The 27,097-nt window shown below is 40.3% G+C and overlaps 1 protein-coding gene across 50 annotated transcripts in view; it reads left to right on the forward strand.

Annotated features, from left to right (window-relative positions):
* TRIP12 (thyroid hormone receptor interactor 12) overlaps nt 1–25,499 on the forward strand; it is a 151,338-nt gene extending 125,839 nt beyond the window's left edge. For 29 of the 50 annotated variants that reach the window (XM_086337098.1, XM_086337219.1, XM_086337228.1 and 26 more), the window contains 16 exons: nt 735–907; nt 1,379–1,452; nt 1,535–1,734; nt 2,353–2,480; nt 3,703–3,854; nt 4,536–4,678; nt 6,021–6,177; nt 10,210–10,308; nt 15,689–15,803; nt 16,098–16,252; nt 17,293–17,457; nt 20,759–20,923; nt 21,920–22,033; nt 23,405–23,499; nt 23,950–24,053; nt 24,963–25,499. In XM_086337098.1, the coding sequence (XP_086193224.1) occupies nt 735–907; nt 1,379–1,452; nt 1,535–1,734; nt 2,353–2,480; nt 3,703–3,854; nt 4,536–4,678; nt 6,021–6,177; nt 10,210–10,308; nt 15,689–15,803; nt 16,098–16,252; nt 17,293–17,457; nt 20,759–20,923; nt 21,920–22,033; nt 23,405–23,499; nt 23,950–24,053; nt 24,963–25,159 (2,236 nt within the window). In that variant the 3' untranslated portion in view covers nt 25,160–25,499. The remainder of the gene's footprint in view (nt 1–734; nt 908–1,378; nt 1,453–1,534; nt 1,735–2,352; nt 2,481–3,702; nt 3,855–4,535; nt 4,679–6,020; nt 6,178–10,209; nt 10,309–15,688; nt 15,804–16,097; nt 16,253–17,292; nt 17,458–20,758; nt 20,924–21,919; nt 22,034–23,404; nt 23,500–23,949; nt 24,054–24,962) is intronic. The other 21 variants (XM_086337122.1, XM_086337307.1, XM_086336969.1 and 18 more) reach the window with 1 other exon arrangement.
* Nucleotides 25,500–27,097: the final 1,598 nt, after the last annotated feature.

A 27,097-nucleotide genomic window follows, 5' to 3' on the forward strand; every position in this document is an offset into this window, starting at 1 on the left:
GATTTTTATGAGCTAAAGGGGTATTTTCTAATACATACATAAGAAAACCATAACATTTTTTCATTTTTATCTGAATTTGTGTAAAGTATGTATATTTGCATATGTATGTATCAATATAATGGAATATTCTTTCTTATACCCCTATTTGCATGCCTTATCAAACCTCATAGCTGCATTTCAAACTCCTCTGTATCTTACTCTTGCCAGACCTTTTCAGAAATGAGTAATTAAATATCATTACCAGGTGTAGACTGATGTAGCTGTCAAACTGCTTCACTCAAAAGACTGTAGCAAAGTAAAATGTAAAGGTTAGTTTTTAAAGTAATTTTGTAGCTGAAATCTTTGAAAGCAAAAAATGAGGGTTTATTGTTTGTTTTTAAATAAATAGGACTTAGTAGGTAATGGCAAAATATTGCAGAAATGAGCACGCTCAAATGGTTCAGGAATTTTTATCCTGAGGAAATAATTCATTCTCAGTGGTGAGGTATTTCTGCTCACATAGGTTCATGGTGGGACAGAGGTGAAATGTTGATTGAATGTTCTCATATGCATGTGTGCACATCCTGTTTTATGATAAGTCTTTTCCAGTAACTTGGAATTGCTGGCTGTACTATTTACATAGTTACTTTGTGCCCCAGGAAGATGCAGAGTTTGTATTATCATGCTTTTATTTTAATTAATGTATGCTGATTTTGAAAATAATAGAATAACTTTTTTTCACAAATTATCTTGAGCTTCTCTCTCAACAGAGGATCACAGGCTTTAAAATTTTTCAACACACATCAGTTAAAATGCCAGTTACAAAGACATCCAGACTGTGCAAATGTGAAGCAGTGGAAGGGTGGACCTGTCAAGATTGACCCCCTGGCTTTGGTGCAGGCTATTGAGAGATACCTTGTAGTTAGAGGTACTTTCTATATATGTATATTGTGTGTTTATGTGTACATTTGGGATGAAATTAACATTAAGGGATATATAAATTATCTCCCTGTTCATTGCTGTGTTTGTCAAAACCTAGCATCAGGAACTTGTGTGCTCATTACTTGCTTTATATGTAGTATATAGAAATGTTAAATTTTTTTAGGGGTTGACTGCTTGCTTGGATGACTGGGTGGGTGATGGCTTAATTTATGCTGGTGTAATAGAAATGACATTTTGTAATGTAATGTAATAGATGTGACATTTTGTACCTGACAGTTTCCTTAGATCTTTCTGCTTTGTAGATCAAAGGGTAATATATATGTTTTTCCAGGAATGATTAGATCAAAATGTAATATACATATTTTTCTAGGAGTATGTTAGTTTAACAAGTGTATATATAGGTTTTTCTTTGCCACCCAAAATTGCCAGGAATTTAACAGACTTCTTGGGTCCTTAGGGTATGGAAGAGTAAGAGAAGATGACGAAGACAGTGATGACGATGGTTCTGATGAGGAAATAGACGAATCTCTGGTAGGGTGCTATTCCCACCCTGTTTTAATGTGTAAAGTTCGAGGCTGATAGCTTAAAAGGATTTTGTTTTTGCTCTGTTTAGGCTGCTCAGTTCTTAAATTCCGGAAATGTGAGACACAGGCTACAGTTTTACATCGGAGAGCATTTGCTACCGTATAACATGACTGTGTATCAGGCAGTACGGCAGTTCAGTATACAGGCTGAAGATGAACGGGAGTCCACGGATGACGAGAGCAATCCTCTAGGAAGAGCTGGTATTTGGACGAAAACTCATACGATATGGCAAGTCTGAAAATGTCTTTGGTTTTTCATCAGCAGTGTTCGTGTGTTTTGGAATTCCTATTACTGGCTGGCTTGCATAACGAGAGAATGGACTCTGAATTCTGTAGTTTGTTATTGAAAGCCACTTTCAGCGTTCCATCTTGTGTGTGTGTGTGTGTGTGTGTGTGTGTTAGCTTCCTCATTAAATCTACATGAAAATGTGTTTGGGCAATAAATAATCATAACTTGTCTCTACTTTTCTAGTAGCTTCAATTCTTTAAATAAGTCAGAAAAGAACATAAGATGATGTTCCTGTAGGTAGTAGGAAGTTTGGCACCTTTTATCCCTTAGACGCATTTGGGTGCAGTTTCCTACGTTGCTGATGAATGTCTGCATACTTACTGAAAGAGAGTGATTCTTCCCAGAACCAGCCCTTGGAGTTGGCCTCTCCTAGGATGGTAGTCTCGGGGGGTCTTTGCAGTCCCACTGACATTTCTCCAAATCCACAACTAGGGAGAGAGTGGCTAGATCTCAGAGAGTTGTTCTGGTAACTGTGGTATCTGTGGCTTGCACTTTGGCCTTAAAGAATAACTTGCAGTTTTAAAATCTACTTTTGGTTTTCACACTCTATTACTTTAGGTACAAACCTGTGCGAGAGGACGAAGAAAGTAATAAAGATTGTGTTGGTGGTAAAAGAGGAAGAGCCCAGACAGCTCCAACAAAAACTTCCCCTAGAAATGCAAAAAAGCATGATGAGCTGTGGAATGGTGAGCGATGCCGACGGGGCAGTGGATTGCTACTGCTGTGGGGCAGTAGACTTCCTGCCCTCAAGGTTTTAACAGTGTTTTATATCTAGTAGTAAAAGCTTTATGTATAATTTATAAAGATGTAAATTACTACAAACACTTGGTTGCTTTAAATTGAACCGTGTGAAACCTTATTTTCAGAGAATATTGGGAAAAACTTTTTCATGAAATCAAAAGCAAATTTCATTAGTAGAACATATTCACTAAAGAAGAGACTGGTCATTGGCAGGGTGTCCCTTAGCTTTTATTGTTACTCGTTATAATAGTATGATCTAACAGTTAAAAAAGCAATAGAAAGTTTTGCCAGGATATAAAATGACTACCGAAAGTAGTTGACACCTCCCAGTTGACTTACCTTTCTTTGTAGTATTTCCTTCCAGTCTGATTTTGCTCATTTCCCACCCTTTTTTAATATGATGGTAACCATGCCTTACTGATAGGCTGCTTTCCTGGGGGACCACTCCCTATCAGGGGTTTCCAGTCACTGGTGATGTTGAAATTTCCCGGGTCTACAGAAATAAGTGATCACAGCAATTTAGTTTTTCATAGAACTAAGTTTTTTTTCAACATAAGATGGTCTTTATTTTGAGATATTTGTCTCTGTGTTTTCAATATTAAAAAATTGCCCTTTTATGCAGTGATCATGTTGTACTTTTTAATTTCTTTGCTTGGTAAAAGTAAATGATAACAGCTCAGTCTTTTTTTTAAATTGCTATTTGTGAGATCTAACAGCAAAGGAATCTCAGCTCCTACTTGAAACTGTCACATTCTGTCATGTCCTTAAAACTTGCTAGTATTTGTTTTATATGGTCATTTTAAACTGGATATTAAAAAATCCAGGAAATATCTATAACTGTGAATGTAAATATTTTGTCTTTACTCCTCTATGGCCATTTTCTTGTTAACTGTTTTTCTAGTGTAAAGAGGAAATACAAAGGAGTCAGTTTTTCTCTATAGTGTATTTGTATGGGAGGAAAAGTGAAATTTTCCTAAGCCTGGATGATTTATCTATAAGATAAGGAGAAAGAAATGTTTAAGCTATCAGTACTTACTAATAAGATACTGAGCGTTAAACCTTAATCACTTGTGGTCACTGTTTTAGGCACAAAGAGATGATGCTGGTTCCATTAGCTATAACTTTCTAACTTTGATCAGCACTTAACTTTGAACTTTTGCCCTCTAGATGGAGTGTGCCCATCCGTATCAAATCCTTTAGAAGTTTACCTCATACCCACAGCACCCGAAAATATAACTTTTGAAGACCCGTCATTAGATGTAATTCTTCTTTTAAGAGTTTTACACGCCGTCAGTAGATACTGGTATTACTTGTATGATGTGAGTAATGCTGCCTACTTTTGAAGTTTTCCTGTTGTATTGTCATAACATGTTATCTCGTAGTTTCTGTCTAGTGGTTGATCAATTTCCTGTTGTACTAGAAAGAAAAACAGTGATTCAGCCAAATAGCGGGAATCCCAGCCCAGTGACTTGCAGTGTACTTACTTGTCAGCGGAGCTTCTCCCTCCCTGCCCCCACCCCATGTTCTTGGATTAGTTCTCTTGGCAGACTCATAAATTATTCTCTAGCTATAATTTGTGAAATCAAGCAACAAAGTAAAAATTGAACATTAATTTATTGTAATTAAATCTTTAGGTACGTTTAGCTTAAAGTCCATTTATTCAAGATGTATATGAGGTCAGGCAAAAGTTGAATGCTGTCTTCAATACATAAAAATAATGGAGGGAAGAATGAAGGGGAGTTGGCCTTGCTTGAAACATCAGCTAGTGTGTCCATGGCTGAGCTAGTGCCAGCGGCCTGTGGGGTTTGGGATGTTTCAGCTATGCATTGTAAAAACTGTTGTTTGGGTTGGGACATACCAACGGGAAGCTGTATGTTAGAAGCCAGCAGGGGATATCTAAGCACTCTGTGTACGTATTTGGGGATAAAGGAGACGAACAGAAACATAATCCTCATGTTTTACTACATAATAGACTTTCTTTTTTTTTTTTTTTTTAACAGAATGCAATGTGCAAGGAGATTATCCCAACTAGTGAATTTATTAACAGTAAGTTGACAGCAAAAGCAAATAGGCAGCTTCAAGATCCTTTGGTAATCATGACAGGAAACATCCCTACATGGCTCACTGAACTAGGAAAAACCTGGTAAGACAATCACTTCTGTCCTGGTGGGCTTGAGAGTGTTACCATTTGTGTCGGTAACACAACATAATTTGTTACAAAAGCATAGTCGTTAGTTGAGCATAATGATGTCACTTTAGTGGCCAGACAGGGTGAACTGGGGCCAGTCCTGGGTCTACTTGATAGTGTCTTTATATGTGAAATAGGAAAGAAAAAAAGGATATTTGACCAAAGAGATTCGACTGTTGTCCACCATAAAATTGGAAACCAAAGATGGAGTTGGTTGATTTGCCAAGCCTCTTTGGGTCCAGACCTACATTCTCAGAGACAATAGGACTACACTGGTGAATGCAGTAACCGTAGCCAAATGTGGCTGTATTTACATTTAGATGAATTAAAATGAAAGAAAATTGAGTTTTCTAGTCACATTCTTCACATCCTTGCCTGAATTTCCATATTGGACAGGATGGATACTGAATGTTTAAGTGAAGTCACTCAGTCGTGTCCAACTCTTTGCGATTCCATGGACTGTAGTCTACCAGGCTTCTCTGTCCATGGGATTTTCCAGGCAAGAATACTGAAGTGGGTTGCCATTTCCTTCTCCAGGGGATCTTCCTGACCCAGGGATCAAACCCAGGTCTCCTGAATTGCAGGCAGTCACTTTACCCTCTGAGCCACCAGGGAAGCCCTAAGAAATGCTCTTGGCAGCTCTGTGTCAAGATCTTCCAAAATCGTGTATCAGGAGGTAGCAAGGCCTATGTTACTGCAGCATTCATTTTTTTAAAAACCACCAGCTGCCTTTTGGCAGTTTTGAGTGACTTGACAAATGCCAAAACTAAGAGGAAAATCATAAGTTTAGTAAAACCATTATTTGTGTGTATATGGTGAAATGGGGTGGGCTGGTGAAGTGATGATTATATTTTAAAATTTAACCTTCCCTAATCATGAAATGTCAACCCACTCCAGTATGCTTGCCTGGAAAATCCCATGGATGGAGGAGCCTGGTAGGCTACAGTCCATGGGGTCGCAAAGAGTCAGACACGACTGAGCAACTGAGCAAATCATGTTATACATATTTACTAAGAGATTGTTGGGTAGATTTAAGATGATCTTGGATGGACTTGATCTTAGTGGTTGAATTTCAGATTTCATAGTGAATGGCTGCTTAATGTATTATTACTAAATCACTTAGAAAGTTCATGCAAGAATTATGAAGATTATTCAAAATTAGTTTGAGTAGACCATTTTTATTGATTACATTGTAATTATTAATCTGTATCATATCAAAAGTTGTTTCTAAGATAGGATTTTTAAGTGGGTTCTGATTCTAATTCTGTTAATAAATTTATATCACATCTTTTTACAGCCCATTTTTCTTCCCTTTTGATACCCGGCAAATGCTTTTCTATGTAACTGCATTTGATCGGGACCGAGCAATGCAAAGATTACTTGATACCAACCCAGAGATCAACCAGTCTGATTCTCAAGATAGCAGAGTTGCACCTAGATTGGACAGAAAAAAAGTAAGTTTCTCCCATAAGTATTTAAAGTTAAGTCATACTGAGCTTTTAAAATAGTGGGAAAACTACACGTGTGATGCATCTAATTCTCCCTGTTGGTTTACAGACGAGTTCAGTCGTTCAGTCATGTTCAACTATTTGTGACACTATGGACTACAGCATGCCAGGCCTCCCTGTCATGTCACCAGTTCCCAGAGCTTACTCAAACTCATGTCCATTGAGTCAGTGATGCCATCCAACCATCTCATCCTCTGTTGTCCCCTTCCCCTCCTGCCTTCAATCTTTCCCAGCATCAGGGTCTTTTCCAGTGAGTCAGTTCTTCGCTTAAGGTGGCCAAAGTATTGGAGTTTCAGCTTTATCGTCAGTCCTTCCAATGAATATTCATGACTGATTTCCTTTAGGATGGACTGGTTGGATCTCCTTGCAGTCCACGGGACTCTCAAGAGTCTTCTTTAACACCACAGTTCAAAAGCATCAAGTCTTCAGTACTCAGCTTTTTGTATAGCTCTCACATGACTACTGGAAAAACCATAGCTTTGACTAGTCACACCTTTGTTGGCAAAGTAATGTCTCTCTCTGCTTTTTAATATGCTGTCTAGGTTGGTCATAACTTTTCTTTCAAGGAGCAAGTGTCTTTTAATTTCATAGCTGCAGTTACCACCTGCAGTGATTTTGGAGCCCCCCAAAATAGTTTGTCACTGGTTCCATATCTATTTGCCATGAAGTGATGGGACCGGATGCCATCATCTTAGTCCTGTGAATGTTGAGCTTTAAGCCAGCTATTTCACTCTCCTCTTTCACTTTCATCAAGAGGCTCTTTCTGCCATAAGGGTGGTATCATCTGCATATCTGAGGTTATTGATATTTCTCCCAGAAGTCTTGATTCCAGCTTGTGCTTCATCCAGCCCAGCATGTCTCATGATGTACTCTGCCTACAGTTTAATAAGCAGGGTAACAATATACAGCTTTGATGTACTCTTTTCTTGATTTGGAAGCAGTCTGTTGTTCCATGTCCAGTTCTAACTGTTGCTTCTTGACCGGCATACAGATTTCTCAGGAGGCACGTCAGGTGGTTGGGTATTCCCATCGCTTGAAGCATTTTCTACAGTTTGTTGTGATCCACACAGTCCAAGGCTTTGGCGTAGTCAATAAAGCAGAAGTAGATGTTTTTCTGGAACTCTCTTGTTTTGTCAGTGATCCAACAGATGTTGTCAATTTGATCTCTGGTTCCTCTGCCTTTTCTAAATCCAGCTTGAACATCTGGAAGTTCATGGTTCACGTACTGCTGAAGCCTGTTGGAGAATTTTGAGCCTTACTTTGCTAGCATGTGAGACGAGTGCAACTGTGCATAGTTTGAACATTCTTTGGCATTGCCTTTCTTTGGGATTGGAATGAAAACTGACTTTTTCCAGTCCCATGGCCACTGCTGAGTTTTCCAGATTTGCTGGCATATTGAGTGCAGCACTTTCACATCATCGTCTTTTAGGATTTGAAATAGCTCAACTGGAATTCCATTGCCTCCACTAGCTTTGTTTGTAGTGATGCTTCCTAAGGCCCACTTGACTTCGTATTCCAGGATGTCTGGCTCTAGGTGACTGATCACACCATTGTGGTTATCTGGATCATGAAGATCTTTTTTGCATAGTTCTTCTGTGTATTCTTGCCACCTCTTCTTAATATCTTCTGTTTCTGTTAGGTCCATACCATTTCTGTCCTTTATTGTGCCCATCTTTGCATGAACTGTTCCCTTGGTATCTCTAATTTTCTTGAAGAGATTTCAAGTCTTTCCCATTCTATTGTTTTCCTCTATTTTTTTTGCATTGATCACTGAGGAAGGCTTTCTTATCTCTCCCTGCTATTCTTTGGAACTCTCCATTCAAATGGGTATGTCTTTCCTTTTCTCCTTTGCCTTTTACCTCTTTTCTTTTCTCAGCTATTTGTAAGGCCTCCTCAGACAGCCATTTTGCCTTTTTGGCATTTCGTTTGCTTGTGGATGATCTTGATCGCTGCCTCCTATACAACGCCATGAACCTCTGACCATAGTTCTTTAGGCACTCTGTCTATCAGATCTAATCCCTTGAATCTATTTGTCATGTCCGCTGTATAATCGTAAGGGATTTGATTTAGGTCATACCTGAATAGTCTAGTGGTTTTCCCTACCTTCTTCAATTTAAGTCTAAATTTGGTAATAAGGAGTTCATGATCTTAGCCACAGTCAGTTCCCAGTCTTGTTTTTGCTGACTGTATAGAGCTTCTCTGTCTTTGGCTGCAAAGAATGTAGTCAGTCTGATTTCCATATTGACCATCTGGTGATGTACATATGTAGAGTCTTCTATGTTGCTGGAAGAGGGTGTTTGTTATGACCAGTGTGTTCTCTTGGGAAAACACTGTTAGCCTTTTCCCTGCTTCGTACTCCAGGTATCTCTTGACTTCCTACTTTTGCATTCCAGTCCCCTGTAATGAAAAGGACATCTTTTTTGGGTGTTAGTTCTAGAAGGTCTTGTAGATCTTCATAGAACCATTCAACTTCAGCTTCTTCGGCATTACTGGTTGAGACATAGACTTGGATTACTGTGATATTGAATGGTGTGCCTTGGAAACGAACAGAGATCATTCTCTTGTTTTTGAGATTACATCCAAGTACTGCATTTCGGACTCTCTTGTTGACCATGATGGCTACTCCATTTCTTCTAAGGGATTCTTGCCCACAGTCATAGATGTAATGGTCTTCTGAGTTAAATTTAGTCATTCCAGTCCATTTTAGTTTGCCAGTTCCAAAATGTTGATGTTCACTCTTGACATATCCTGTTTGACCACTTCCAGTTTGCCTTGATTCATAGATCTAACATGGAGCTTGATTCATGGACCTACCTTAGTCATAGTCTTTGGTTTTCTTCTTATCCAAATGTGTTCTCCATATTTTCCTGTCAATGTCTTAGAATCTCTTGAGATTCTTCTTTACTCCAGTAAGAGTCCTCTCCCATCCTCAGTTTCTATAATGATTTTTATGATTGTTTTTCTCTTTTAGTCTCCAAACAGAAAAACATCATCTGTGTTCTTTAATTGAGACTTTCTTTTCTTTCTAAATTATGAATTCTGTCTCCCTTTTATAACTGATGCCTTTATGCTGTAGGTAGAATTAATCAAATCCACATCATTCCCTTGGTGAATCAGTTCAATCAGAAGAGATACATCACATCCCTGATGTGTTCATGTGTCTAAGCCAGTCAGCCCTTGTGTTGCTGACTTCATTTTTTTGTGCTTCTAATCCTGGCCTCACATTGATAGCTCTAAACCACATAGCCCTGGGCTGTTTCCATCCAAGACCTGTCCTGCACTTCCCACGCTGCACTGCCTTTTCCTCAGGACTTGTGTGTTCATCTGTTTCTTTCTTGCTGAGGAGTCTTATTCAAGTCTGTCTTTGTAATAAAAATGTCTGTCTCCAGAATGGCTCCATGAAAGCCATTAGTGATGGCCTTAAAGAGCGGGGATTGGGAGGAATGAGAAGTGAAACAGAAAAACATTTTTTAAATCCTGTCTTTGTTCGTATCATTTATCATTCTGAAACACAAAGCAATGGTAGAATTTGGGAGTCTGTCAGTACCTTTCTTGGCGCCATGAATCCTCAGTAGATGTTTGCAGTAGTGCTTGTAGGATCTCTGCAGGTCAGAGCCAGGCGGTCTGCTGCTCAGCTATCACCTGCATGTTACTTCTCCATCATCAGCAAATGTACCCAGCGAGACTTTGTGGAGCCACAGCTCTGAATTCCATTGATGTTTGAGAAGGTTACAGAGATCCTTCCTTTACCATCTTGAATTTTCTGAATATCCCATGTGCTCAAGATAGTAATTACACTCAGCATTTCTTCACGATAGCAGGATGTTGTTTATGTTTGTAGCACTGCAGCTGTATCTTAAACATTTTGAGGTGTGCTTTTTTAAGAAATAATTTTTAACAATTGATTCCTTCCCCCCCCACCGAGAGAAATGCCATGTGTTTATTAAAATCTCCTCACATTTGTACTTGCTTTTGCAGCGTACTGTGAACAGAGAGGAGCTGCTGAAACAAGCGGAGTCTGTGATGCAGGATCTTGGCAGCTCACGGGCCATGTTAGAAATCCAGTATGAAAATGAGGTGAGCTTAGGAGGCTGTTGACTTGTGCTTGTGACAAGATGGCACTGGAGTTTCTTGGTCCTGTGAAGTTCTAAAAGATGATTGGGAAATTTATCTCAGAACCTGAGATTTAGTCTGTTTTCCCTTCAGTGATTTGTTCCAAGTTCTCCATTTTTTGAGGTTACATCGTATAATGAAAGACTGGGGTTTTTTCCCCTGGCAAAAAAGCAAGTGTTTGTTTAGGTTGATAAAGTGAAAGATTTTAAATATAACTTTCAAAATCTTCCAACTACTGTTTACTGAGCTACAACTCATATAAATTCACTCTTTTATCATTAAGTTACACAGTTCTGAAAATTGATAGATGTATGCGGTCTATAACCACTACCACATCAAGATAAAGAATAAAATCCCATCACCACAAAAAGGTCTTTTCGACCATTTTACAGTCAGTCCCCAGCCTTTATTCACCTTGACTTTGTTTCCTGTGACCTTGATAAACTTATTGGTTCTAGAAATTTCTAAATTGATCATTTGGGAGGATTGTAGATACAGGGCTTGGGCAACTTCTCTATAAAGAGCAAGAAAATAAATATTTCAGACTTGTGGGCCCTTGGATCTTCATCAGAACACCTCAGCTCTGCCTTGGTAGCGTGAACATGGCCCTGCACAATGCAGACATGAAACAAGCGTGGCCTTGTGTCAGTGAAACTTTATTTGTGGTCACTGAAATTTGAAGTCATGTAATTTTTACACATGATGAGATATTGTTCAAGAATTTTTATTATTGTAAACTCGTTCTTAGTTTACAGACTGTACAAAGCAGGCAGTAGGTGTGAGCTGTAGTTAACTGATCCATGTTGGAGACCGTCATGTCATCAATGAAAAAAGACAACTTTTCTTTCTAATCTTTGTCTTTTGTTTCTTTTGAGATGTTTTTAAACAGCCAGGCCAGTGCACCAGAGGCTCACTGATTTTGACAGAAATAATCAGATTTTGACAGAAATAATGATTTTCTGTCTACTTTGACCCAGAAGTATTGAGTCTCCTGAGGATGCTTTCCTTTCTCTTTCCCTTAATTTTTTTTTCTTTAGGACAAAACTTAAGTCTTTAGATTTCTAAAACTCATGAACATAACATATAATGTTCCATTATACTGATTGCTAGCTTACTCAGTCACTCAGTCGTGTCCAACTCTCTGCAACCCCACAAACTGTAATCTGCCAGGCTGAAGAGATACAGTACTTATGTGTTTACAAACCCAGATTTCTTATTTATAAAACTGTAAGATCTTTGCCCTAGTCAGCTTGGTCTGCTTGGTTATTTAAACATGCCTTGTCTATGTTTTTTAACTCCGTATTTTCCTCTCACCAGGCATGAGTGTCCTTTCTCTCTCATCCTTAATGCCTCTCTTCAGGTTGCATCTTACATGAGTCCTAAACAGGTTCAGAATAGCATCACACTGATTATTCCAGGGGACAGGATTGAATTACTGATAGAGAAATCATAATTTTATGATTTTCATTAATGAGTCTCACCTGATGATTCTGGAAGCAAAGAGTCCGTGAGCTGGCTTCGTTGGGAAAGAGGAGTTGGGAGAGGTGCTGGCTTCATATGTGCCCAGGGCCTCAGGTTATAAGTCATATTCAACCGTTTAAGTCAGCTGGTGGCTGTTAGGAAGTCTTTCTCACTAGCTCTAGAAGAAACTTGATCTAAAATGTCAGAACGAAATGGGCTCCATTATCAAATAGAGATGACTGGTAAGCCAGGGAGGAACTAAGCCAGTCTCTGGGCCCAGCAAACCACCCAAGCCCAGGATTTGAAGCTACAGGTGACCCAGCCGCCCCAACAGTGAAAGGTTAGGAGCCTAGACTGGCAAGTCTGGTGCTGCCACTTACTGACTATATGAAGTTGGGCAAGTTATGTAAACTCCCCAGTGATAACCCAGCAAAGGGCACAATAAATGTACCTACCCCATTATGTTGTTAAAATGATTAAATGAGCTAAAATATAAAAAGCACATTATCTGTCACATGGTATTAATATATGTTAGTATATAAGCTGGAGAAGGCAATGGCACCCCACTCCAGTACTCTTGCCTGGAAAATCCCATGGACGGAGGAGCCTGGTGGGCTGCAGTCCATGGGGTCGCTAAGAGTCGGACACGACTGAGCGACTTCACTTTCACTTTTCACTTTCATGCACTGGAGAAGGAAATGGCAACCCACTCCAGTGTTCTTGCCTGGAGAATCCCAGGGATGGGGGAGCCTGGTGGGCTGCCGTCTATGGGGTCGCACAGAGTCTGACACGACTGAAGTGACTTAGCAGCAGTATATAAGCTTTAATTTTGGAAAGAAAAAGACTTTGAAAATTTCAAATAAGAGAGTTGTCAAACTGTTTTTGTTTTTCAGTGTTTGTTTTTAGACCTTTATGTTTTTCCTGCCTGTTGGAGAGGAAGACATTTTCCTCTACCCTTCTAGATTCGTCTGGTTGGTCTACAAAATTGGCATGGGACAGATTACAGGAAAAAATGAAACAGACTCTTAACTCATCAAAATGGTTAAAGTTCTCATCTTAAATACCACCTTTAGCCCAAAGACAAAAGAGGATGTGGGGGTAGTGGTTTCAGACTTCAAAGGAGAGGAAGGCAATTCACATGGAGCAGATGTTTCGTAAATAAATATTTGCTGGGCCAGGCAGCGACAATGGGACCCAAGAGTGGACTCTGCTCTCAAAGCTCTGTCCCCCGCCGCCCCACCCCCCAAACTGTCCCTGGCCGTCTCTGGCCTGTATTCTTTGCAGATGCCACTGGTGATAGCCCTATTCTGGGGACAGGCCCTTTGTCTAATTCTTCTAGGCAGTTAGTGAGTGAGTCAAAGTTTCTTCTCCGTCTTTTGGGCCTTGATTGTTCTCCGCTGTAAGTGATCCACATGCCAAAGAAACATTTTGAGATTGGCAAGTTTTGTACCTCCACATTCCTTTAAAAACTGATTATGCAAAACCAGAATATCTGCTTTTTTTTTTTTTTTTTTTAAGAAGCGGCTGGGTAGGATGAAAATCCCTGAAAAGGTTCGGTTGGTCTGGAGGGTTGTTGGTCACCCAGTGGAGGGTGACTTGTCAGAGCAGCTGTGCCCTGGTCCTTCCTCTCTCGCAGAGACTTGCTAGAATGAAGGTGGATGCAGTGATTCCCATGTCATTTAATATTTTAAGTTGAGTCTGTTTTCCTGTTAGAAATAACAGTATTGGGATGAAGAAAATAGGCTGCTTTGATCTATGATTTCTGTTTAGCCTGGGGTAATTATGCTGAAAGGAGATAGGGATAATTGCTTTAAAGCACCATCTGGTGGACGCCAGGTGTTAATGCAGTTTTTTTCTTTGCTGCCTTTTCCCACCTTTCTCCAGAGCTGACAAAAGAGACAAAGTCCTTACTGTCACAGAGCTTTTAGTTTGGGAAGGCCAATACACACTCACTCACTCATGTGCACATATATATGTTAGGATGTGTGCTGAAGAAAACTAAAGCAAAATAAGAGCATGATGGGGGCGGGGGTAGGATGGTGTAAGTTGACACTTGAGCAACAGCCAGTACTGTTACTTCCCTGGTGGCTTAGAGGTATGAAGAATTCACATGCAGTGCAGGAGATAAGGGTTTGATCCCTGCTTTGGCAAGATTCCCTGGAGAAGGAAATGGCAACCCACTCCAATAGTCTTGTCTGGAAAATCCCATGGACAGAAGAACCTTGTGGGCTACAGTCCTTGGGGTCAGAAGAGTCAGACACAAGTTGGAAACTAAACCACCACAAGCATTACTATCTAGGGGAAAGACTCTCTCTTAGCAAAAGAAAAGTGAAGCAAAAAGCCCTGAGGCAGAATTCTTGTCCTGCTGAAGGATGACGCTAGCTAGAAGGTGTCAAGGGGTCACACAGGACGTGCAGGCCGAGCTCAGAATCTGAGCTTCTGCTTGAATGAGATATGGGGAGCCTTTGGAGGGCATGGAGGAATGACGTGAACTTGGGCTGTATGAGGATCACTCTCGAGCTGTTCGAGTAGGATGTGAGGTGTAGAGATGCAAGAGACCACTTAGCAGGCTCCAGCACTGGGCTAGATGAGAGATCCTTTGGTTACCAGTTTAGCACAGATTTTGAAGATGGGGCTTCCAGTGTTTAATGGAGGGTTGTTACATGGGATGCAAGAAGGGAAAGAGCCATGGATGGCTCCAAGGCTTTGGTTGCAACAGGAGGTAAATGCTGATAGCAGTTAAAACTATGTACTGACTGATGTGAGCTGGGGCAGGAAGCATTGCCAGGTCCAAGCAGGTAGCTGTTTAGAAAGTTACACTTACTCAGTGGACTAGATCTAAGCTAGTGGGGGTGCCTTTAAAAAAGTAACCATATTAATGGTACGATAATGCCCATTATTTACTAGTAATCAGTAAGTGAAATAGAACCTTCCTAACAGGACTGTGGTTAGAATAAGCTTATAAACAGAATAAGCTTATAAATTATGGTATTAACTTGTCATTAGTTGCATATCTGATTTATGGTGTGAGCACATAGGACATGAAAGTTAATGATGACTGCCAGGATCATGTGTCTCATGGAGCCGGGGTTTTTACTCAGTGCTCCCCCTTTGGAGCTTGTTTAAAAATATCAGTGCCCAGGCTGTAAATCAGACCTCCCAAATCAGACTCTCCAAGGCATGCCACTCCCATGTATGTATCCCGGCTCTTGGGAGACTCCAGGGCACCCCGGATCTGAAGCAGCACCAACACACTCTGAGTTAGCCCTGTGGGTGCTGATGTGGGTTCAGACCTTCATGTTTTTATGTGTATTTTATTCAGCAACCTCTGTTAAATGGCTAATATGTTCCCAGGCACTATAAAGGATACAAGGTGAACTAAAGTTAACCCAGGTGAGGTACGCCATTAGCATAGAGTGAAATCATGGCAGTGTAAGGTGATGAGTCCTTTTGCAGCCAGAATGTAAGTTCTGAAAAAGGAGCAGAGTAACTGGAAAGCTACAGAGGCTTCTGCTGCAGAGTGGACATGGAAACTGTTCTTGGACCAGGGGAACAGTTCACAAAGAGAGAAGGGAAGGGGATCCCTTCGAGACACTGCCATCTATCCCTGAGGCCAGGGCATGAGGCTACAAGACTAATCTTGTCAGTGTACGAACTTAAACCATACAATTTAAATGTTGGGGCCACAAGGAGTGGGAAGTGATAAAGGGCTCTCCATCTAGGTGACCAGGACTGAGGGAAGACAACAGTTTGGGGGGTAGGCTTGAATATATCCTGATAAACAATTGCTATTAGTATCGACTTTGCCAAAAGGTCAGCACGTTAAAAAAGGGGACAGCACAGATTGTAAACTTTCCCTTGTTCTGCTTTTTTTCGTCTGTAGGTTGGCACAGGTCTTGGGCCTACACTGGAGTTTTATGCACTTGTATCTCAGGAACTGCAGAGAGCTGACTTGGGTCTCTGGAGAGGGGAAGAAGTAACTCTTAGCAATCCAAAAGGTAAATAACTCATTTGTGAGTGTGTCGGTTTGTCATTATCAGGGAAAGGGCCCATAACAATTCATTATATATGTTTAGCTTACAGTGGCGGGCCAGGACCTCTGACATTTCTTTTCACCTTTGTTTTCTCATTTATCCAACAAGAGAGGCCCTTCCATCTCCAGAGGACTTCATTCTGTGATCTACTGACTGATCCTGAGAATACTGAATTTCTTAAATGTTCTTAAGAAACACCGGGTTTTGCCTTATTTTGTGAAATGACACCTAAAGTTTGATGATTTACTCGTTTTATAGGAAGCCAAGAAGGGACCAAGTATATTCAAAACCTCCAAGGCCTGTTTGCACTTCCCTTTGGTAGGACAGCTAAGCCAGCTCATATCGCAAAGGTTAAAATGAAGTTTCGCTTCTTAGGAAAACTAATGGCCAAGGCTATCATGGATTTCAGATTGGTAAGTTTAGAGTTGTTTTTCTTCAGTTCTGTTATACTTCTGTTCTATACCAGTCCCTTAATCCCCTACACTTAATGCTGTATTTTAAGAGAGCGCTTTCACAAATGTTAATGTGCACATGAATTGCTTGGAGAATTTCTTTGAAAATCCAGTTTTGGTTCAGCAGCTCATGGGTCAGGCCTAGGTTTCCACATTTCCTTACCAGCATCCAGGTGATACCCAGATGCCAGTCTGTGGACCACTTCTGTGGTAGCAGAGGTTCAGAGAATCAAGGGTGGCTTGATCTCTGGGGGATCCTGGTTGAAAAAAATGAGCTGTTAATTATTTTTGAAGTTTCATTTTAATTACAACTAATTGTTTCTTTTAAAATTCTTGTTTCTGAATGTGCGGTAATACAGGCTAAAGTAGAATTATGTTCACTTGGTCCAAAATAGAGTAAGCTGCCTCTGAACATCTCTTGGTGTTGAGGTCCTTAAGGAGAATATACGTCCATCGTTGAACGCTTCCTTTTTAGGGTCAGTGTTTAAATAGAAATCTTTAGTATTCAGTTTTTTTTTCCACTGTCAGGGCCCCAGATTGAGTTTAAATGGGGACAGTTTTATGTAATAAGAGAAACAGTTTTTAAATTTGTCGTCTTCACCCCCACCCCCCGGGGATTACTTCACCTTTTAAAATGACTTCTTGGAGTGTCATTTAAAGAATGGAGGCGCTGCTGCTGCTGCTAAGTTGCTTCAGTCGTGTCCGACTCTGTGCGACCCCATAGACGGCAGCCCACCAGGCTCCCCCATCCCTGGGATTCTCCAGGCAAGAATACTGGAGTGGGTTGCCATTTCCTTCTCCAATGCATGAAAGTGAAAAGTCAAAGTGAAGTTGCTCAGTCGTGTCCAACTCTTAGAGACCTCATGGAGTGCAGCCTACCAGGCTCCTCCATCCATGGGATTTTCCAGGCAAGAGTACTGGAGTGGGGTGCCATCGCCTTCTCCCATGGAGGCACTGTTAGAAGCTTAATGTGACTACAGCATTTGCATCTTCTCTTTTAGGTGGACCTTCCCCTGGGCTTACCTTTTTATAAATGGATGCTCCGGCAAGAAACTTCGCTGACGTCACACGATTTGTTTGACATTGACCCAGTTGTAGCCAGGTCAGTGTATCACCTCGAAGACATCGTCAGACAGAAGAAAAGACTTGAACAAGATAAATCCCAGGTAGGCTTAGAAGATGGGGTCTGTGTTAAGTGATTTCTGTTTGACCTGGTTATTATTTTATATTGGAAGAGTTTAATTGTTATTATAACAGCTGAAACATGATTTTACAGTGGGTAAGATGGCCTGTAATAACACCAGATGATGAGTAAGCAACTTGACCAGCAAATAAAATACACCCTAACTAAAACCATAGGGCTTGTTTATTACATTTTAGGTGGACATTATGTATTCGGGCCCAGGGCTTCCCTGGTGGCTCAGAGGGTAAAGCGTCTGCCTACAATGCGGGAGACCCAGGTTTGATTCCTGGGTCGGGAAGATCCCCTGGAGAAGGAAATAGCAACCCACTCCGGTACTCTTGCCTGGAAAATCCCATGGACTGAGAAGCCTGGTAGGCTACAGTCCATGGGGTCTCAAAGAGTCGTACATGACTGAGCGACTTCACTGTGTATCCAGGCAGATACTCTGTCATATTGAATTCTTTCAGTAAGCATTTAAATCAATAAAGCTATTCTCAGGACAGCAGATTGATTTTCTGAAAAGATGGCTTAATTTAGGAACAACCCATTTGTTTCTAGAGAAATCTCAGGAAGGTATTTTTAAAGGTCATGGTGGTGTTACTATTTCTGTTGAGATTTCTCTGTTAGATCTCATGAATAATCTTGATCTTTATATCATTAATGTATATTCTTCATATATTAACAAAATTAAATAATTTGATTCAGTCTGAGAGTAGGGTTCTGTATCTGACATTGGAAGAAGACAAAATTTTATTTTTTGAGAAGCAGCATAGAGTCAGATGTCTTTATATTGGGGCAAGTAACATGGACCAGTGATAAATCAACTCATATATTTTGTAAACTGCATAAAATAAAAATAAAGAATTAAGATTCTATAGCTAGGTAAAACATTATGTTTCAGGAGCTTATTGGAGATGGGGCTTTTAGAGTACCTTTTTGTCAAGAAAGAAGATGATTTGTAAGAATTTTCTCTCCCATATTTATTGATAATTATTAATGGTAATTTTTGGATAAACATTTATTAAGAGAAATTCATTTTTAAAGAAGCCAGATCCATCTTTTCTATATAAAATCTGTTGTTTTAGGATTTTTAGCACCAGTTAGGCTTATGCTTACCAACTTTGTAAAATTTAAACTACTATAATCTTATTCAAGATCATCTCTTAGGTAAATAATGCAGTACCACCACAAACCACCCCTCCTCAAACCTCTCCGCCCACCAGTAAAGTACAATTCATGACCCTCTTCCAAGAGCCTTACATGTATTAATTCATTTAATCCCCTGTGAAATACACATGTTTTTGTTGTCCCTACTTTACACATTTACACACTTACACATGATAAACCCAAGGCAGATGGTTTGAGTTGCCTACCCAAGGTCACTTAGCTGAAATACCTGAGAGCTGGACTTCAAACCCAGGCTCTCTGCTCTGGAGGCCATGGTCTTAGAGCTTTTACAAGCTCTCTTATGTATCCTTGTCTCCTGTGTAGTCTGCTGCATTCTCTTCCTCAGATCTTTTGAGATTTGTTCTTCTAATGTTTATTATTCTGATGTTACCAATTTAAAAGTGTAAGACACATAGCAAAAGAACCACATTCCAGAAAACTTCAACCAGAACTTGAAGACTGGTGGTATTCTTAAATGTATTACCTCCTTATTTATAAAGCATACAGATGGAACAAGGTGTCCAAGCTGAGCGTCCACTTGGTAATTTAAATTCTAGAAAAATACGTGGAAAATGGGCTAAAGCGTAACTCTTAATTTAATATGTAATATGTAAAATGGCTAATCCCTTTTAAACATCTCAAGGACGTTCTGTATATTCCAGATTCCTATCAATAATAGCGTTGTTGAGAGCTTTCCAGTGGGAGAACATTAAAATGAAGAGTTTTTATTAAGTCCTTTTGCTGACAAGCATTTCAAATGAAAAATGGAAAACCTTCCTTGTGTGTCATGAAATGATGTACCCAAAGTGAGAGAGACTTAAGCATGTGTTTTTGCAGAGAAGCAAACATTCTCAACAAAGTATTTTACCTTAATGTTAAATAACTCTGCCCCGCCCCAGCTCTGTGTTTTGAATTATCTGGAATCCTAAGCGGCTTTCCGTTTCCTCTTTTAAAAAGTGACTGTTAACCAGAACTTGCTAGTCTTTTTTATTGTTGTTAAATGATTACTTTTCTGTATCTTGACTGTCTAACCGCTATGAATTTCATACCCAGGGGCATCTTTAATTCAGAAAGTCATTTACCTTCTTTGTCTTGTACTTCTTTTTCTTTCTCCTGACATCTTATTTTCAAAGAGAATTTGCAGTTGTGTGTGTGTGTTGGTCTTTGATTCAGAAATAATATTTTATATAAGGCCTTCAAAATCTTAAGCATTTTTAAAAAGTGAGTAATACAAACTGCTGTTAACATGCATCTCTCTTTAGAGTGGGACTTGACTTTTCTTAGGAATTCATTGAAACCGTTTTCATTGCAGTGTTGCTGTATGAATACAGAGTTGTTAATGCTGGGCCTGCAGTAATCGAATGAAGGATCTCTGAATGTTCTTTAGATTTGAGCTTGCAGGGAAAACAAGTTAACTACTTTGACTAGAAAGTACATTATTTGTATTTGCAATTTCCTAGCTGTGTTGTATTACTTATTATTTGCTACGTACATATATTGGAATTAGCACTCCAGTATTCTTGCCTGGAGAATTCCATAGACAGAGGAGCCTGGCAGGCAACAAACAGTACATGGGGTCCCAGAAAATCGAATACGACTGAGTGACTTTTTTTTTTCCCCCTTGAATTCATTAAGATTAGCTGAAAATTTGTGAAAAGTTTGTCTGGCTTTAGAGCCTGCACTCTTAAATCAACCATTATGCAGACAATTCAGTTCAGTTCAGTCGCTCAGTCGTGTCCAACTCCTTGCGATCCCATGGACTGCAGCACGCCAGGCCTCCCTGTCCATTGCCAGCTCCCGGAGTTGACTCAAACTCATGTCATTGAGCCAGTGGTGCTATCTGTTATGACCTGTGAAATCTGAGTATGGTCAAACTGAGTAGCAAACATCTCATTTTGAAGGAACACTCGGTCTTGTTTTCTTATATAAAAATAGTTGGATTTTGAAGTGTTTATGTTTATTTCCTATGTGATCTCAGTGACTTTGTGTAAATTATAACAAAGAACAGCCTAAGAGCTAAAGAAACTTATGAAGTTTATTAGCCTTTTATTTTATAAACACAAACATAAATGAGTGAATTATTATTTGTGACAAACACCCTCCCCCACTTTTTTTAGACCAAAGAGAGTCTCCAATATGCATTAGAAACCCTGACTATGAACGGCTGCTCCGTGGAGGATCTGGGATTGGATTTCACTCTGCCAGGGTTTCCTAACATTGAACTAAAGAAAGGAGGAAAGGATATACCGGTCACCATCCACAATTTGGAGGAGTATCTAAGAGTGCGTACTGGCCACATCCCCTGGAGAGAAGGCCAGCGGTGGTCACGTGGGGTGGGGCCGACTGCTATGAGGGGGAGGGTGGGTGATCCAGGGAGCACAGGTGCGTGTCTGGGAGCTGCTGCAAGGACTGGTTTGAGACCTTCAATGCCTGGGGTGACTATATGAAGTCCCTTTTTTCAGGCCTTAACTTTGGTTTGCACTTGAGACATTGTCAGGTATTTCACAGTGCCTCATGTATAGCTGTGAACTCTCTGCCTTCAAGCTTGAATGCCATATAATAACATCATATTTTCTTAGTTTAAGAAAAACATGAGTGAAAAGGAACATCCCTTGTGTTGTCTCTCCTCAAGCCACTTAACTTGACCTCATTGCCTTTGATGTTCTCCATACCTGTGTAGAGACGTTTATGTTTGTTTGCCCTCTCACCATCCTTGACCCTATTTATTAAGGAAAAACAATTTTGTACTGATCCAAATTATATTTTGGATTGCAGTCTATATGTCTTTATCATCACTACTTTTGGAAAAGTTTCTTTTGTTTTATTCCTGACATTGAATGGAAAGAGCATTGGATTCTAGAAAGCCACCTACAGATCTGAGACCAGACTTTTCCAAAATTAATTGTGACTCTTGAAATGTTATCTTTAATTCTCAATAACATTTCATCCTCCTGGGAAGTTTCATCTGTTTTTCATCTGATAAGGTAATTTGTAACTCACAGGGATATTATATAAATAAAAATTTAAAACACACTAAATATAAATGCATGTGGCATTTTTTACATTTTCTTACTGGCCAGACCCTGAATCAGAAGTTGACCTCACCTATCTGTTACGCAGTTTTCTGGAACATATTCTAAAGACCTTGGAATTTTTTTTTTTTTTTTTAAGTAATCAGGAAGGATATTTCACTGTACTTTGCCAAATATTAAATAGGAAAGAAACTTGAACTCTGGTCACAGATTTTTAAAGAGACCTTTTTTCTTTTTTTTTTGCAGCTGGTTATATTTTGGGCACTAAATGAAGGTGTTTCCAGGCAATTTGATTCATTTAGAGATGGATTTGAATCAGTCTTCCCACTCAGTCATCTCCAGTACTTCTACCCAGAAGAAGTGAGTAGCTTGTGTGCAAAAGAAATGGTCATCTCTAGTTCCATACCTGTAATTATCTTAGTGAGGTATCTCTGTGCTTTTTAGTCAGATACCCTGTTGTTATGAGCAAATAAAATTGTGGCGCGTTGTGCTTTAAGAGGGTAGTTTGGGAAAAATAAGATCATTTCCTGAGTGAGGAAGAATATTCATTATGATGTGAGTATTTTTTCTATAATATATTTTCTGGCTGAATCTGCAAATCTTTGAACGACTTAGCATTTTAATCTCAATTATTTTTATGTCCACTCTGATTTGCTACTTATTGAAAACGTGTGTACCTGGCACCTTTAGGCACTAAGTGTCACCTGGAACAGCAAGGGTTGCTTTTGGAATTGGATCCTGGTCCTCACTACTTGGGGCTTCCCAGGTGGCTCAGCAATAAAGAATTTGCCTGCCAGTGCAGGAGATGCAGGTTCAACCCTGAGTCACGAAGATCCCCTGGGGAAGGAAATGGCAGCCTATTCCAGTATTCTTGCCTAGGAAATCCCATGAACAGAGGAGCCTGGCAGGCTACAGTCCATGGCGTTGCAAAGAGTCAGATACGACTTAGTAACTAATCAACAACCTCACTGCTTAGCTATGTGACCTTATCCAGGTTTTCGTATATAACCTGACTGACTCGTTCATAAAATTGAGGTAAACTCTGTCTCACTGAACAAGATACATAAAGTACTTGACAGTGAGTGACATGTAGTAGATAGCAAATTTCACATGTGCGGAATAGATTTTCTCAAAGTAGACAAGTCATCCTGCAAATGGGCCGTCAACCAGGTGAGAGATGGTTTAATTGGATACTGATGTTAGGTTTTTATCCTAAGGACATGAGCATTTCTTTCTTTCCAACATCTGTCCTATATTGACTGTCTTAGTCCTAGACAACCATCTGGCATAGAAGTGCCTTTGCAAAGCGGGAAAACCTCCCTGTTTGCTGTTGGTTCAGCTTTCTTCTCCTACTTCTCTCTCCTGCTCAGTATTCTCTCTGTTAGCTTCTGTTATTGTGTGCCCTTGTGTTTCTAGAAGTCAGGATTTATACAATCTCTCTGGTCAGAGGTAGATTATGAAGTTAAAGCCTCTAAAGAAATGGGAAGAATTAGGTAGGTTTTGGTTCAGTTAAAGGCTTCTCTGGAACCTAGTCCCTGCAGATGGTCAGGGCACCTGTTCCTGTCAGCTACAGAGAAGAGTGAATCTGTGATTAATAGTGGAAGAGCACGTTGTATACAGAGCACCAGGCAGAAGCTTGTGGACTTCGTATCAGCACACCACAAAACAGAACGTGTGCCACTTCGCTCGGTTGTGTCCGTAGTAATCTGTTGCCCTTGTTTAAACACACAGCTGGATCAGCTTCTGTGTGGTAGTAAAGCAGACACTTGGGATGCAAAGACACTGATGGAATGCTGCAGGCCAGATCACGGTTACACTCATGACAGGTAAGGCCTGGGCTCTGCCAGGTTTCAGATACACACATAGGTCTAGATTTTAAAGTTTGTTTATCTATTAAAGGAGGCTTTCCAATATTTTGGCTTCATTTCTCTCAAGACTGGGACTTGAGGACTGAAAGGGGTTTTGGGCTTTTTTGCCCCAAGTGTTTCTGTGAAAATGGGCAGGATAGGCAAAGATGGGGATGCCATTGTCACCCCATTACCCATTTTATGTACAGTAGAGTGGAAATACCTGTAACAGTCCCAGACAAGTCTCATTTATCACCAGAGTAACTATTCCATTTGAATTCCAGCTGTAACAACAGAACAAATTTGTGTGCATTTATAAAGTGAATTCATATGTAGTCATATTTACATTTAACAGTCTCTAGCTCATTGTAAGTCAGAAGTATATTTTAATATGATGAGATAACTTTGATGTATTTATTTCTGTTGTAGTCGGGCTGTGAAGTTCTTGTTTGAGATTCTCAGTAGTTTTGACAATGAACAGCAGAGGTTATTTCTCCAGTTTGTGACAGGTAGCCCACGATTGCCTGTTGGAGGTGGGTACAACTATTGATTTATTGTAGCTGTGTGGAGGGGGGTGGTGAGAGAGAGAGTGTGTGTGCATGCAAAACTTCAGTGCCAACAGCAGGATATTTTTTGACTTACAAGTGCCTCTTAAGTCCCTGGTGACTCAAATGGTAAAGAATCTGCCTGCGATGTGGGAGACCTGGGTTCAGTCCCTGGGTTGGGAACATCCCCTGGATAAGGGAATGGCAACTCACTCTAGTATTCTTGCCTGGAGAATTCCATGGACAGAGGAGCCTGGTGGGCTACAGTCCATGGGGTTGCAAAGAGTCAGACATAACTGAGCAGCTAACACTTTCTTCTTCTTTCTAGTTGTATAATATTGCAATGTTAAGTTTTCAGTGTACTAAGAGATAAGAGAGATCACTAGCAAGGCAGTTCATAGAGACTCTTACACTGAAGTAGGATTGCTCATGTACATGTAATGCTGCTTCCCTCTATTCAGACTCTCAGGCATTTGTACATTTTATAAACCCTTAGATGAGAAGTGGTTCTAAAGTCTGTTTTTTCAGAAATGAATCCTAATATGGGTTGAATTGACACTCTTTAAAACATAAGGAAAGCATAAAGCACTGTTTGCCGCCATGTTACAGTGGCTTTGAATGTAATTAAAGCAGGCACCAGAGTCCTTTCACTCCGTGTAGCTTGAATGGGTAGAGTTCATTACCCAGGAAGAAAAAGTGCCTTCTCTCTGTGGTCATTTTGTGCAGCAGAGCAGTGTGGGACGTTTTCTGATGGAAGTAGATAAGAAAGGGTGCCTATGCTTGTGATTCCAGACCGATTCTCCTCAAGGTTGAGACACGAGTTTTCCCTGTGCTGTCTGGCGGGCGTCCTGTAAACTTACCACATTCCTTTGTCCTTCTTCCTTCCCTCTTCATCAGGCTTCCGGAGCTTGAATCCACCTTTGACCATTGTCCGGAAGACCTTCGAATCAACAGAGAACCCAGATGACTTCCTACCCTCTGTCATGACCTGTGTGAACTATCTTAAGTTGCCGGACTATTCAAGCCTCGAGATAATGCGGGAAAAGCTGTTGATGGCTGCGAGAGAAGGGCAGCAGTCGTTCCATCTTTCCTGATCACATCAGGAAGCGTGGTGTCTGCCTGTTACAGCAAAAGACAGCAATCATGATTTCTTTTCTAAGTGTGTCACCTGAGTCAAGGAAACATGTTACGCCTTCCCGTTGTAGGAAAATGGCTTGCAGAATATAAGAGACACTTGGTTCCTCTTCATTAATGGCCCCATGGACTTAAAGTGATCAGGCCCTAAAACGTTGTTGTGATGAGGTTTCTTTAGCAAGTTCTTGTTTAAATTATCATTTATTTGACGAGTGAAGTTTTTAACTTGCTTTGCTGTGTGAAATTTAAAAAAGGGATGTTTTTCCAGGCTGAAACAATAAATGTCGCTGTGCAGTTTAATTCTGGGCTGTGTGTATCCATCTAGCTAAGTCTGCAGTTTTGCTTCCTCCAAAGACAACTCTTGTACAGAAATTCAGGCTCACGTGTGTTTGACAGAAACAGTTGAGCAGGCGAGCTCTGTGCTTTCCGCTCCGTGCCCTCCCACCCCTCTCGAGTTTGCCCACCCCGACCAGTGTACTGTCTGTGCCGCTCACACAGGTTTTTTGTGTACAAAATCCACAGTTGGTACATCTTCGTCAGCCATGGGCTTTTGTTCCATGTTCTCAAATTAAGATACAATTTAAAATTCATGGAATTAAAGTATATTGTCAGTATAATTCAGCCCTTATAACTAGGTAGCTTTGTCCAAGAGTTTAGATGTAACAGAGCCGTGGGGTATCACTGGCCTTACACCAGGGACACACTAGAACTGTTTATTACATGGTGATTCCTGCAGCCACCCCCTCCGTAGTGGACGCAGGGAGAGCTTGTTTGTTTTCTTTTGTGTCGGTTAAAAAGTTCTGCAACTTGGCCTGGCCAATGTTTATTCTATGGCCAGAGCATTTTGAATTGATATATATGGTTTTAAGCAAAATTAGCAGTTTTCATTCCCTGTTGGAGTAAAAAAACAAATTTTTTTTCTTTTCCCCCTTGTTCTCATTTTTAAGTTTTTTCCCCACCGTCTTTGGTTGCTCCAGTCTCCTCTTACCCTCCTCCCAGTGCTCACCTGGGACAAACATCCCGGCCTTTGTCTCGACACAGACAGAACACCTGTAAGCAGTGCTCTGTCCTGTTGTTTGATGTGCTGATTTCTCAAATCTGCAATAATTCATCAGGTTCCTGTTTTTACCTGAAAATAAAGTTTGCTTCACCTTTTGGTTTATATTCTGTGCTGTATGCATAACTCTCAATTGTATAGATGCATCTCAACTCAAGCAGATCATCACAGCTCTGATTTGCGTCATGGCTGATTGCGCTATTCAAAGAATTAAGAATAGCAACTTGAACATAAAAAGTGGGAGGAGATTCCTTCCTTCCTTCCTAAGGTTCAAAATTAAGCCAGTTGCATAAAATTTGAGAGAATTTCAATAGTTCGTCTTTCTGAAAATGAGGGATGAACTAATTTTTTTTTATTGGACTTTGAGAAATCAATTTTGTTTGTTCTAAAGTCTTACTTCATTGATGTAGAAACGCCTTTGTTCCCTATTCCACCACCTTAAAGAAATTCAGTGGCTTGTTTTATTTAGATTACTTTGTCGTTTTACACTCAAATGGCCTTATACGAGCATCTTCTTAATGAACCTGGGCAGTGACCCCGGTTGGGTGAGTTAGGTGTTAGGTGGGATGGAGCAGTGAGTGGAGATTGAGGCACCTCCTGGGTCCTTTCAGAGGCTCTAGGAAGCAAAGGGCTTCACCTTGGCATCACCTGAGGGAGCTGTGTCTCTGCAGTTCTAATATCAACACCAGGACCTGTGCAGTTTAATCAAGCAAAACTAGTTTTAATGAATGAACTGATTTGTTTTTAAACTGTTCTGAAACCTACCTTTTTACAAACTTTAAGCACAAAAGATTTTTGCCTGAACATAACATTTTTGTTCCTCGTTTTTTAAAGGATTCTG

Source organism: Bos grunniens, chromosome 2, assembly GCF_055505025.1.
Source record: "Bos grunniens cultivar Pamir isolate PY7600 chromosome 2, Bosgru_T2T1.0, whole genome shotgun sequence".
NCBI lineage: Eukaryota > Metazoa > Chordata > Mammalia > Artiodactyla > Bovidae > Bos > Bos grunniens.